Genomic DNA, 14,825 nt, shown 5'->3' with positions numbered 1-14,825 from the left:
AAAGGAGTACGCATCTCTACTGGTTAATATTCTACCCAGCTCTCTCACTGTCTGGTCCTTTACTCACATGATAGGGGGGAAGTGTTGAAATTTTGACCTATAGAGAAGATTACTTACGACCTGATAAAATTGAGCCAATAATAATGAATAATTATGAAAGTGGCTCAGTTTTCATCATCCAGATTTAAATATTGCAGCAAAATATGTATTGCAATTATGATTGTCTCTTATTTTTCAATCCCTTTGCATCCTTTTATAATTCCCCAAGGCTTGGAACTCTAAAAATAAAACCCTAGCACAGTTACAGCAATTTAATTATTATTGTTTCACTTGGTCTTTATATTGATGATATCTGTTAAATTATGTTGTCAACTTAGTAGTTGTCTTAAGAGTTAACATAAATCTATATTCCAACAAGTAAGGCATGTCAGTCTGGGAAGCATGTAATTTTATTTATAGGAATGATGGTGCAAATATTCTAGGACATGTTATGTACAATTATGTGCATAAAGAACAAATGTCTAGCTTAAATTTATTCCTCACAAATCAGTTACTATATATTTTATTTGCTTTTCCATTTGTCTTTAGTGTGAATCAATCTGTTCGTTGTTTTTGATATCTCTTGCAAGCCACAACTCATTTTGAGCTTTAATTTTTCTAACATTAAATGTTAGAATATAAACACTTTTCTTCAGTGTCTATATTCTTGTATGATATGCTTGTCCTTCCATTTCCTGTATATGAAAGACTTTTCTTTTAGCATTGTAGAGGGCTAGTCTCTAATCTCTTTAAATTTTCCCATATTTATTTCTAGTAGGAATTGTCTGTGATTCCACATGTAGTATCTTCTTTGTATACTAAGGCCAAACTGCCTCCCCATTCTAGTTGTTCTTTTACTTTCAACGTTAAGCAATCTAGATCCCTATAGTTAGCATGACTTCCTTTTGTGTCTATGTGTTATATCAGCAAGGTATTGGAAGTCACCATAAAATCTCTGATTGAAGCATAAAGCAGGATCACTGCAGTATTGATTGATTTGGATTCATTCAACCAGTATAGGATTCAAACAATTTAATCTATCAATTTTTTCAGAAGTATCCAACCATTAATTTTGAAGAAATTTGAACTAAATAACCACTAACATGCAGATTCCACTTTGTTCTTAATAAGGTTGCCCGAAGCCCACTTTGGACTATGTTGGATTGTTTCTTTTAGTTTCTGTCCATTGGGGGGGTGTCAATCTTCCCATCTTCATTTTTGCCTATCGCTGTATTTTCCCCCATTATTTTAATATTTTCATGGAGTAGGGGCTTATGATGCTGTGATAAGATTGAGAGCTATCAAGTAGTAATATATAATACCAGAAGGATCAAGCATGCCAGACAGATCTAAGTGGAAAAGCCAGATTTACTATATCCACCATCAACCTATCTAATATAGTGAGGAAAAAAATATTATATCATTTCTGTCATCATCAAGGTCAAAAAGGAGTATCTGAGCATCTGTTTGACCAGCGAGCAATGGGATTCAGAAACTATGGCTCGGCAACCAGGCCTAACTCTGTAGGATTTCTAAAGAACAGCAGCCCACAGACAAATTTTACTGTGTTGGGTTAGGGACATTTTGGCTTGCTATTATAAATTGGAATCAACAAAGCAAGGCTACATAAAATGAACATTTGAACTCTGGAAAAGCATTTATCCAGACTCAGATGTCCCTGAACATCAATTAGCAGATCAAACGAGATTCATTACTAGAAATAAAATATTCAGGGATGCAAAACTGGAAAAAAAAAACTAGAAAAATTGTGAAAATTGAAGACCCCCAAACAATAATAGAATAGTAGTCAGAACTCAGATAACAACAATTGGAAATATAGAGGAAATGGCTGATATGAACTACAGAAATGGTAACTTAGAAATAATAATATCAAAACCAGGAGAGACAAGCACTGAAACAACCTATTACCTAACCTCCGGAGAAGAATTAAAAAATAAAATAGTAGCATATGAACAATTACCAATAGAAAGACAAAGACATTGAAAATGATGTCTCCAAAACATCTGTCACCTATCCTGAGGGATGTGAATAAGGCACTTGCAAGAATTAAAGCAATGTTTATAAATCATAAGGATACGAGCAACAAAATTACAATAATACAGTCATTAGTGAGAGGAGATGGGTGATGGGAATAATGAGAAGATACTGCTGCAAATACAGTATCCCATTTGATTTATATCGATGATTTTATTTAAGTTTTATATAAAATCAGAAATCAAATTCCGTCATGAACAAATACAAATAATTTTAGCACAAATATAGTAATAGAATTTGACCTAGAGAAATGTACTATAGTAGCAATAAATCAGGGTAAAATCACAAATAGTAATGGAACTGGTGAAATCATCAGAAGCCATCAGGATGAAATTTCTGGGCATTTTACAGTTGGAAATACTACATTATAAGGCAAAGAATTAAAGAAGATAAAGTATCAAGATCTGAAAATTGAAGTTGAAGGATTATGGCATGAACTGGCCATTGTGGTCCCAGTGATAATTGACTTTGGGTGCCATGCCAACAAAAAAACTTGGATAGCACTTAGGAAATCTGCACATTGACAAAATGACCAACTGTCAATTACAAATGTGACATTGTTTGGATCTGCTCATATACACTGATTCACTACAACATCCAATTTTTTTGGGATACCTATGAAGGCAAATACTAGAAAATGAGCTGGCAGCTGTGATTTCAAATGTATATAATAATGATAGTGTGACTAAACATAATAACCTTTAACAACATTAAAAAATGTGTGCCTATCCCAGGTCCTTGGGAAGCACTCAATAAATGGTCAAAATTTGAAAATCCAGTCTAAACATCTGGCTAACTATGTGACAAATCATCATCATCATTTTGATGCTCTCTTCTTAATATTAGCTACTCTATCTTCCAAAGGGTTTTTTTTCTCCACAAAACATGCACTTCCGACACAATGTGAACCTTTAGGGAAGGTAAGTGGAACCCACCATGAGTGTGAGGACACTATTTTGCCAAAGTTCATACTTGTTTGCTTATCCCATGGGCCACCTTCAGATGTTACTGCCATAGCCACTTGCTATCAGCATGGCCATTCCTCTGCAACTTTTATTGACTGTTCTCTCCTACTTCTACTCTTGCTCTTTCTCATCTTTTTGGCCTGACAGGTCATCAATGCAATAGAAAGATATTGGGTAAGATGGGAGAGAATTCTCCAAAGTTCCTTATAATGCCCTGAATCTGTGAACTTTCACATGAAATGTTTTTCAACACAGCTTTTAGTGCTATCTTGAAAAAGCATTATTTTTCAAAATGTATTCAAAAATAATCTGGTTAACAAGCCACAAGTATGAGAGAGGGAGGGACCTTCCTTTGGAAGACTGGGAGAACTACTTCCTACTCCATCCCACAACCCACTCTACAACTCCAGCCAATTGGCGTCACAGGTTTGACGAATGGAATGTGTCATTTTAGGCTGCCTCTTCCATTCATTTTGCTACATCCTACATTACCTATTTGCAGGACCTAAAAGCAAGATAAGAGAGTAAACACTATTGCCAAAGCAGATTACCTAATGTCAAGCCCTCCATAGTCGGAATATGAGATAGATGAATACCAAGCTTCAACATAATGTTTCTCAAAATCCATCTGTAGATGGTATCAAATACCTAGCCCAAAATGTTGTTCTATGGCATAAAAGTGTGGATATTTGCAGTATTAAAGCCAGCAGTTTTATTTTAGATAGATGTTTCCAAGATTAAGAATTGGTGTTTCTGTAAAATTGCCAGATTAGTTTCACCAGTTGAGAACATGAAACATCAGGAAAGTTGCTGTAACATTTACATGTGCAAACAATCTTTGTTTTATCAATAGGTTCCTGACCTGTAGTATCTCTTCTATGCTCAGTTCACAAACGTTTGATGCAATAGATGAATCTCTACGTAGCATCCCTGGAGCTCTATATTACCCTCCCATTGCTACCACATGGCTGTCAGCATACATAGAAACATAGAAACATAGAAGTCTGACGGCAGAAAAAGACCTCATGGTCCATCTAGTCTGCCCTTATACTATTTTCTGTATTTTATCTTAGGATGGATATATGTTTATCCCAGGCATGTTTAAATTCAGTTACTGTGGATTTATCTACCACGTCTGCTGGAAGTTTGTTCCAAGGATCTACTACTCTTTCAGTAAAATAATATTTTCTCACGTTGCTTTTGATCTTTCCCCCAACTAATTTCAGATTGTGTCCCCTTGTTCTTGTGTTCACTTTCCTATTAAAAACACTTCCCTCCTGGACCTTATTTAACCCTTTAATATATTTAAATGTTTCGATCATGTCCCCCCTTTTCCTTCTATCCTCTAGACTATACAGATTGAGTTCATTAAGTCTTTCCTGATACGTTTTATGCTTAAGACCTTCCACCATTCTTGTAGCCCATCTTTGGACCCGTTCAATTTTGTCAATATCTTTTTGTAGGTGAGGTCTCCAGAACTGAACACAGTATTCCAAATGTGGTCTCACCAGCATTCTATATAGCGGGATCATAGTCTCCCTCTTCCTGCTTGTTATACCTCTACCTATGCAGCCAAGCATCCTACTTGCTTTCCCTACTGCCTGACTGCACTGTTCACCCATTTTGAGACTGTCAGAAATCACTACCCCTAAATCCTTTTCTTTTGAAGTATTTGCTAACACAGAACTGCCAATACAATACTCAGATTGAGGATTCCTTTTCCCCAAGTGCATTATTTTACATTTGGAAACATTAAACTGCATTTTCCATTGCTTTGACCATTTATCTAGTAAAGCTAAATCATTTACCATATTACAGACGCCTCCAGGAATATCAACCCTATTGCACACTTTAGAGTCATCGGCAAATAGGCATAATTTGTTTTAGAATATTATAATAGAAGTTTCTAAAAAGAACTTAAAGGAGATAGCAGCTTCTTAAATGTGTTCAGTCTTTCCCTTTCAAATTAAAAAAAAATTGAAATAGAATGTTAATTTCAAAATATGGAATGAAAAACCCAACCTTGTTTTGATTTTACATCAAACTTTACAGCAGAATTCCTTTCCAAAAGCTGCTACGTTTACTATACAATCCAGTTACAATAACCCAGAGGATTACAAAGCCAGTAGGAAGTGTGAAAATATTTTTTCAATAGGTTTCTGAAAAAGGCTACAAACCTCCTTGGAATTGCTGGCAGGGTGAACAAAAATATATGAACTACTATGCAAGCCCTGGGTATATATGGGAATAACTGGTGCTTCTAACTTTACAATTAGGAGTTAAGGGCTAATGAACTGCTTCTGAATTCTTCTTCCCAAAGGCCAACTTTTCAACAGGAGAAAAGGATTAGATCAACAGACTTTTAGCAAAGCAGTGCTGTTGGTACCAAAAATGATGTTTTTCATTTCTGTAGTTTTCTTCCCCAGTGCAAGATGTTTCTAGTTTTATTCTGCATTCACAATAGGTTTGAACATTTGCTTCAAAAATTTCTTGGTGTTTTTGTTTTACTGTGGGGGTGGTTTTGAAGCAATTAGTGGGGAGGGAATGTTCTTCATCACCTTTGTGATGTTTTCCCATCCCTCTATCATCATCATCATCATCATCATCATCATCATCATCATCATCATTATTATTATGACATATACAAACAAAAACATACATAGAAAAACAGTGTTCGCCCTAGAACAAGAACAGTAGCACCAGCCTGAAGATGACAAGTGGGACCTCGTCGAAACATCACCAGAAATCTCTGAATCCTCCTCGCTTTTCCATACGTAAGGATTATGTAACTATTGTAAAATGGGAACGTGGTGTTAATCTGTAACTTCATGATATATTTTCTACTTCCAAAAACCTTCGCAATAGTAACTAATGAATTATAGTCTTGGAGTTATTATAATAATCTACAGAGAAACTGTCCAATTTAAAGAAATCTGATAATTTTTTTAAATAAGCATTAATGACCATAGAGTGATCAGTAAAAGAAAAAGACAGAGACAAAGTGAGGAGGAATTTTATGCCTAACATTGGGGAGATAAATGCTTAGATGGTTCATATGGGCAAAAAAGAAAACACTGGTCAACTGGTGAAATAAGAAATGATTTTAAATGAGATAAAAAAGAAAGCAAGTTATTAAATATTAAATATGTAAAATAATAAAGTTCTCTGGATAGAGAGTTAAAACAGGTTGAGTAGTATTTTTACATACTGTATACAGTAAACATATTTGGGGTGGTGGCTGTGGAATATGTATGCATCCATGCTAACTTGTTTTTCCAGGAGCAGGGAGACAAAAAGTATCAAATCATTCCATCAAATCACAGCAGTATTACTCTACAAAGCTTTGTTAAGACCATGCTTAAAATACTGCATCCAGTTTTGCTCACCCCAATACAAAAAAGATGTTGAAACTTTGGAAAAAGTTCAGAGATGAGCAACATAAACAATTAGGGATCTAGAAGCTAAAATATATGAAAAATGACTGTAGAAATTGGGTATACCTAGTCTAGTCAAAAGAGGGATCAGAGTGACATAACAGCAATCTTTCAATACTTAAAGGGCTGCTATCAAGGAAGACAGGGGCAACTTAAAGCACCTGTGGGTAAGACAAGTACCTAGCAATGGATAGAAACTAACTAAAAAGAGAAGCAATCTGGAACTAAGGAAGTGAGAACAATTAACCAATGGAACAAATTGTCTTCCAAAGTTGTGCCTGCCCTACTGCTGGAGGCTTTTAAGAAGAGACTGAATAGCCATTTATCAGAAATAGTATAGATCTCCTATAAGAGTAAGGGGTTGAACTAGTTGACCTCCAAGGTCCCTTCAAACTATTATTGTTAATCCAAGATTACTAGTAAGATTCTATTTAAAATTAATTAACAGGTCAGTTTTCATTTCCCTCATAATCTTTTCAGCTGTTAATAGGTTCTGAGAGTTTCCTTTAGTAATATTGGGGTGGCAGGAGGCTGTAACTTTAATGTGTACATTATAAATCACCTTATGTGCAAATCTCACACGGTTATTTTGGGGGGAATCTGAGAGGATAGAGCATTACATGAACAGCTGGGGTGGCACAGCAGGTAGAGTGCTGTACTGCAGGCCACTGAAGCTGACTGTAGATCTGAAGGTCAGCAGTTCAAATCTCACCACTGGCTCAAGGTTGACTCAGCCTTCCATCCTTCTGAGGTGGGTAAAATGAGGACCCAGATTGTGGGGGCAATACACTGGCTCTGTTAAAAAGTGCTATTGCTAACATGTTGTAAGCCGCCCTGAGTCTAAGGAGAAGGGCGGCATAAAAATTGAATAAATAAATAAATAAATAAATTATGTATACCAATTTGAGTTCCATAAGAAAATCTAATCTAATAAGTAAACAAATAATATGTTATTGAATCTTATAAAATTACATCTTACAACAAATCTTAGGATGTATTGACTGAAATTATTTTAAATCTCTAGCAAGCAAAACTTGAGTTGTAAGCATACAAAACAATATTGTATTTCCCCCTAAGAATATTTTATTAAAACTAAAATTATAACAGTAAAATAAATTTTACATACTGAAATGTAAATAAAATTAGTGAAAATGGCAGATGCTAAATAAAAGCAATAATATATATTCAGCTATTATTTATTTATTTATTTATTTATTCATTCATTCATTCATTCATTCATTCATTCATTCAATTTTTATGCCGCCCTTCTCCTTAGACTCAGGGCGGCTTACAACATGTTAGCAATAGCACTTTTGAACAGAGCCAGCATATTGCCCCCACAATCCGGGTCCTCATTTTACCCACCTCGGACGGATGGAAGGCTGAGTCAACCTTGAGCTGGTGATGAGATTTGAACCGCTGACCTTCAAATCTACAGTCAGCTTCAGTGGCCTGCAGTACTGCACTCTACCTGCTGCGCAACCCCGGCTCATAATATGGAATATCTACTTCTGCGTAGTGAAAAAAGTAGTTACCAGACTTTCAGCTTTAAAGAACATTTGTCACATGTTCTTATTGTTTAGGAATACCAGACTTGGATTTTTATACAGTGGAAAGGAGATGGCATGTAATCAGTAAGTGTAGGAAAGCATACCAAAAGAATACAACTAATGCTTCCTTACACTTGGATATTGTGGAGTGTCCAAGGAATACATTAGAGACGTCTTCCAGAAAGTTTCATAGAATATTATTTGATCTATGCATAGATGTTACAGATTTTAATCTATCTGTAGCTAATGATTAATTGAGCACACAAATGTGTTCGTTTCACACTCAGCAAAATGTTGAATTCAAAGGTGCTGAATATGTAAAGCAAATGAAGAAAATACCAGTGGAGACTGCAATAAGTAAAATAGAGAAATGCAGGGTTCAAGAAGCCATTGTGCTATATTTGAATTATACTACTGAAATTAAATAACCATGACTTTATTATACATTACACATACCTTGATCAATGTTTTTGGGGCTGAGAACTGAAGGACTTGATCCCATCTCTAACACTTGCCAAATTTCCTCCAAGGAAGTATGCGCACTAGATGATAACAGACTTTGCTGGGATAGGCTTGGACTTTCTCTTCTGAGCTGTTGAGGCTGTTGAAGGACAGGGGCTTTATATACGATGGGATCTGCAGCACAGTTTCCTGTATATGAGTCTGATCCAATCTGTGGAAATTACCAATGTCCAAGATCAATATCATGTGAAAATAGATGAAATATATATATTTTAAAATAGAATATTTATTTATTTGTTTGTTTGTTTGGTTACTTAGTTAGTTATTTTTTTATTTTTTTTATTTGTATGCTGCCCCTCTCCGCAGACTCGGAGCAGCTAACAACAGTAAAAAGACAATGTAAACAAATCTAATATTAGAAGTAATTTTAAAAACCCCAATTTAAAGAACCAATCATACATACAGACATACCATGCATAAATTTTATAAGCCTATAAAAATATAAGAATATATTTTATATTATATTATAAGAATATATTTTTAAGTAAAAATTTAAGAAAATGGAACAGAACACAATTTGTAGAAATAAGTGCTATGATTTCCAAATTATGTAGTCTTCTCACTGCAGAAGCTTCTTGCCCAGATCATTATTCTCAAAGCTCTCAGCAATAATTTGGCAATGCAATTTGAGTGAATCACCTTCGTATGAGTCTCAGTTTCAGTTTCTCCATATTCTGCTACATATGCACAGCACCACACCAAAAATCATACACAGAGATTAGGGCAAAAAAGAATACTTTTGCTTAGATAATTAAATACCTTTCTAAACTGGCTCATTTTGTATTGGGTAGGAGTAGTGTATACAAATCACATCTATTCAGGACTCATGTTGCACTTCCCATGTAACTGATATTAATTTTTTCTCAAAAGATTTTAATTTTTTCCACCATTACAATCATACAACATATCACATATACCTTTATTATATAATAATCATCATCATATATTATCTCTAACAAACAGTAACCTAAATTTACAAAACTATTTTAACCTATAATGCTCAATCTGTCTGCAACTTTTTCTCTCTCCACTCCCCTCTTTCCATCTCAGGTGGCTATTCCACTTCTATTTCCTACTTTCTTGCTTCTCTCCCCTCTTCTCTCCTTCCCCTTCCTTCTCCTCTGTGTCTTCCTTTCTTCCTATCTCTCCTTCTTCTCTCTCCCCTTTCTCTCCTTTGTTCCCACTTCCCCTTATAGCCTCAAACACCTTTCCATGAGTGAAAAATTTCTAATTCAGTTATGTAGCAGTCACAAAAAGCTAATTTTCAATCTCTAAATTTATCATAACTCTTATCTATTATATCTCTATGTTGATTCCATTAGATTTTAATTTTAGGTATATATCCTTCATCTTCCTCCTTTATCTAGCATCATCTGAATTGCACCCATTATTTCATTCCCGTTCCTCCAGTTCTTATTAAATTTAATAATTAAATCTTTCTATATATTCTTTAAGCAAACATAAAACTTCACCCCAAATTCATCAACATAGTTTAACATATTTTAGGTTTTTTTCTCCTCCTTAAAAACACATTCTTACACAACAGAACATATAAACTGAATAAACCTCCATATATCTAGAAATTTCTCTAACATTGAAATAATAAATATTGTCAATCAGTGTTCAAAGTCCAATTATTTCAATCTATCTAATATAATTAATTCTAATTTAAATAGTAAACAATAAAGTCAAACAATTCTTCTATTACAGTAATCATGTATTTGAATCTTATTTTTTATTAATTAATCTATTAGAATTTATTTTTTCATACACATTTCACCATTATCTAATTTCTCAGATTGTTTATTCCAAATCTTCTCCAATTTTCTATATTCTATTTCTAATTTTACTTTGACTGCTTTCCTCTGTTTATTTCTCTTACTCATGTAGGTCATCACCAATCCTCTGAAATATGCCTTGGCAGTATCCTAAAGTATCTGTAAAGTAGTTCCCTCTTTTCCTTTTTCCTGAAAGAAAAACTCATTTCTTTTTCAACATATATTTCAAACTGTTTTTCTTGTAAGATTTTTCTCTGTAAGATCCATATTGTCTTTTTTCATTTACCTCTCCATGTAATGGAGATTGGATTATGATCCACCCAGACATTAGAGTCAATATCTATATTTTGTAATTCATTTAGCACAGCGGTCCCCAAACTATGGACCGGGGGCCGCATGCAGCCTGTTGAGGCCATTTATCCAGCCCGCGGTTGAGTCTGTCAGCCTGGAGAAACCCCCGTGGGCTCTGAGCCCCACCTGGCTTCTCCGGTTGTATCCGGGGACCACAGCAATGTCCCCTGTAAGGCGTGCTGCCACGCACACAAAAACAACCCACCGTGCAGTCTTTTCCAAGGCTGCACTGGGGAGCTGGGCATCGGAGTTGGGGCGGGGAGCGACAAGGAAAGTGCGGGGAAGTCTTTCACCAGTGAAGGTTTGTGCGTGCCTATGCGCGCGAGCTCCCCATTCCACTGCCAGCCTGCCATGCACCTGGGGGGCTGGGGAGGCTGAGCACTCCGCCGCGAACTTCAAAGAGGCTCAGCACCAGCCCATCTGCAGCGGGCAGTTCTGGGGGCAGCAGCGGCTCCCTCTCCTTCCCCACCACCTGTGTCTATTGCTGGCGCCTCCCGCCAAGGTGGGCATTGCGCCCAGAGGAGGCGGTGAGTCTCTGTGCCCACTCGCTGAGGCACCTCCGTATCCAAAGCTGGAGTGACAGCAGCGAGAACGTCCCCCTCGATCTCATCTCACCCGAGGTAAAGGAAGGCCTGCCGAAAGCTGAGCCGGGCACAACACACACACATACATGCACATGGGAGTGTGGGGTCGGGAGGGGATGTAGAGACTTGTCGGGTGAGTTCTCTGTGGGGAAAGAAGAGGGAGGGTGAAAGAGGGAAAAGACAGAGAGAGAAGTGGGGAGAAAGAAAGAAAAGGGAAAGAGAAAGGAAAAAGAGGGAGGGAAAGAGAAGTGGAGAGGAAGGAAGGAGAGAGGGAAGGAAGGGGGGAAAAGAGAGGGAGAGAGAAAGGGAGGGAGGAAGAGAGATAGCAAGAGAGATAGTGAGAAAGAGAGAGAGAGCAAGAGAAAGAAAGCAGAGAGAGAGATAAAGAAAGTGAGACTGAGAGAGAGAAAGAGTGAGTGAGAGAAAGAAAGCAAGAGAGAGAGAGAAAAGGAGAGGAAGGAGGGAAGGAAGGAGAAATGGAGGGAAAAGGAAGGAAGGAAGAATGAAATGAATGGAGGGACGCAGGAAGGAAGGACATTTTTGAGGGGTGTAAATTTAAAAAAAATTCTCTCAACATACATTCAAACAATAGTGTACCATTTTCCATGAATAAAATGCGGTATTTTGTTAGTAACTAATATCAATCATCAAAAAAGTTGCAAACATTTTCTTTCTAAAGTTGTCATCCAGGCACATACTTTTCTTTTAATTAAATTCCCTCCTTAATGTTCCTTCAAAAAGTACAACACCAATTATTTTTCTAACGTATTAACCATCATGACAAAGTGTTTCCTTCTTTCTTTATACATTTTTCTATAAACCAAGAAAACCTTGGATAGCCAATCAGATGTTAACAAAAGAAAATTAAAAACAAAACATAAACTTTTGTGAATTTCAGACTTCCCTCCCCCTCTAAATAGTATGTTCCCATTTTGTTTTTTATTTAAAAATAAGGTAACAACAGTCCAAGGGACAGTGATCTGGCCCCCTGTGTAAAAAGTTTGGAGATCCCTGATTTAGCAGATTCATAGTAATCCATGCTATATCTATTCTCGACCAAGATTTATGTCTAGGAGAGAAGAATGTAAATTGTCTTTCTTTTTGATGTATTTCCCTCCATCATCAATTAGGTTCCACTCTTCCACCATATTAAAAGAAGCTTTTGGAAAAAATTTCCTTTGCTTTTTATTCTTCTTATATGCTTTATAGTCCTGAACTTACAATTGCAGAACTTACAATTGCATTAAAATCTCCTAACAAGCTGATCTTCTCATAATCTAACTCATTAATTTTTTTACGTAATTTTAAATAAAATGACTCTTGGTCTTCATTTAGAGTGTATATTGCAATCAATTATCTCTCTTGATTATTCATCATTATCTCTACCATTAACATTCATATTCTCCCTTCTTCTTCATCCATATATATATAATTTTTGAAGGTACATTTTCTTGTATTTTCTTTTGTATATATAAAGCAACTCCTCTTTTCCTTTGATCTATTAGTGCCGCAAACAATTCTCCCAAATTTTTATTCTCTAAAAAAAATTATGTTGTTTTTTAATATGAACCTCCTGTAAACAAATTATGTTCATATTCAATTTTTTAAGTTTATTAAAAAATCTGTTTCTCTTATTTGGTGAATTGAGTCCATGTACATTAATTGAAATCATCCTAATTTCTTCATCCATGTTTATTATGTTTTATTTTTCTACTTTATGGCTTTTGCCGATCTTTTGTCGATCCTATCATTCTCGATTCCCTTTGCTCTTTGAACTCTGCAATTACTTTTTCCAACTCCTCATCTGGTATATTCAGTTTTTGTTCAATTTTGTTCAAAGTCCTACAGCTGCCTCATCCAATAGATTGTCTTCTCTCTCTCTCTCTCTCTCATTTATCTTCTCTCTTCTTCTGTCTGCATGAAATTCTGCCTGTAGAATATTTTTGTTTGGTAACTATCGATTCTAAGTCTTTGTCCTTGCCATACTAACATTATATCTTCTGGAACCAACCATTGAAAATTCACTCCTCTTTCAATTAATTTCTTAGTTAGAAAGTAGTATTCTCTTCTTAGATCTCTCACTCTTCTTGGAATTTGTTTTAGAACAACGATCTTCTTTGTGTTTAACATTTCTCAACTTTTGCAGTAATTCCATTCTCCAGGCCTTTTTAGAAAATCTCAAATCTCCAGTATGTACTCAATAAATTTCATCCATATCATTTAATAATTTTTCTTTACTTTCTTCCAAAGCTTTTGCCAGGATTCCGGCCATTGTTTCCATAATATTTTCTCCTCTCTCTTCCAAAACATTTTGAAAGCATAAATAAAATTCAGATTTATCCATCTCAAGAATTATAATTGTTCTTTCTTGTCTTTTGTCAACTGACATCAATTCCTCTACTTTCTTTCATTGGCTTCTACTGATATTAATGTTTTTGTCAAAAGTGACAATAGTTGTCGGAAAAATATCACATAGTTAGGAATAGTTATTTGCTATCAGTTACTTGCTATCAGTTCCAAATGTTAGGGGCATGAAAAATGGATCAGCAGATTGAATTGAAATTAGGATAACATTACAATGAATTAATAAAAGCTTCAATGCAATTTAATGTTAAGTTACCTACTGAAGCCTAAATCCTAATGAATCAACACTTTCTGTCTTATATCCGCACTATCTTCTACTAATAGGATGGCCAAAGAAAGGTTTGTAAACACCACTATACAGTGGTACCTCTTTTTACGAACGCCTCTACTAACAAACTTTGTTGCCTCTTCTTCCGAACTATTTTCCCCTTACGAATCCGAGCCACCACCGCTGGGATGCCCCGCCTCCGGACTTCCGTTGCCAGCTGAAGCGCTGAGATTCACCTGAGCCTCCCCCTTGCTGGGAAACCCCACCTCTGGACTTCCATTGCCAGCCAAAGCACCTGTTCTTGCTTTGCGGGGATTCCCCTCGCTGGGATTCCCTTCATTTTTGTCGGTGCTGCTTTGAATCCCAGCAAGGGGAGGCTCAGGGAAATACCCGCAATGCAAGAATGGGCGCTTTGGCTAGCAATGGAAGTCCGGAGGTGGGGTTTCCCAGCAAGGGGAGGCTCAGGGGAATCCCAGCAACGCAAGAACAGGAGCTTTGGCTGGCAATGGAAGTCTGAAGGCGGGGATTCCCAGCGGCGCAAGGCAAAAGGGATGGGGTTGCACGCATCATTTGCTTTTACATTGATTCCTATGGGGAAAATTGCTTCTTCTTACGAACTTTTCTACTTGCGAACCTGGTCATGGAACAAATTAAGTTCGTAAGAAGAGGTACCACTGTACTTGGATTCCTGAGTCACCTGTATATTTATAAAGAACTGTGGTGGAGCAGTAGTTAGAATGCAATACTATGACTGCCAGCAGTTCAGCAGTTTTATTCTGATTGGCTCAAGGTTGACTCAGCTTTCCATCCTTCTGAGGACAGTAAAATGAGGACCCACATTGTTGGGAGCAATATGCTGACTGTAAACTGCTTAGAGAAGGCTGTAAAAGCACTATGAAGCAGTATTAAGTGCTA

The 14,825-nt window shown here is 36.3% G+C and overlaps 1 protein-coding gene across 1 annotated transcript in view; it reads right to left on the bottom strand.

Annotated features, from left to right (window-relative positions):
- The window catches only part of CCDC57 (coiled-coil domain containing 57), a 73,065-nt gene that overhangs the window by 12,230 nt on the left and 46,010 nt on the right, over positions 1 to 14,825 (bottom strand). The window contains exon 16 of the mRNA XM_070740125.1: positions 8,500 to 8,716. Within this exon, the coding sequence (XP_070596226.1) occupies positions 8,500 to 8,716 (217 nt within the window). The remainder of the gene's footprint in view (positions 1 to 8,499; positions 8,717 to 14,825) is intronic.

Source organism: Erythrolamprus reginae, chromosome 2, assembly GCF_031021105.1.
Source record: "Erythrolamprus reginae isolate rEryReg1 chromosome 2, rEryReg1.hap1, whole genome shotgun sequence".
Taxonomy (NCBI): Eukaryota; Metazoa; Chordata; class Lepidosauria; order Squamata; family Dipsadidae; genus Erythrolamprus; species Erythrolamprus reginae.
This window is presented reverse-complemented; position numbering and strand designations above follow the sequence as displayed.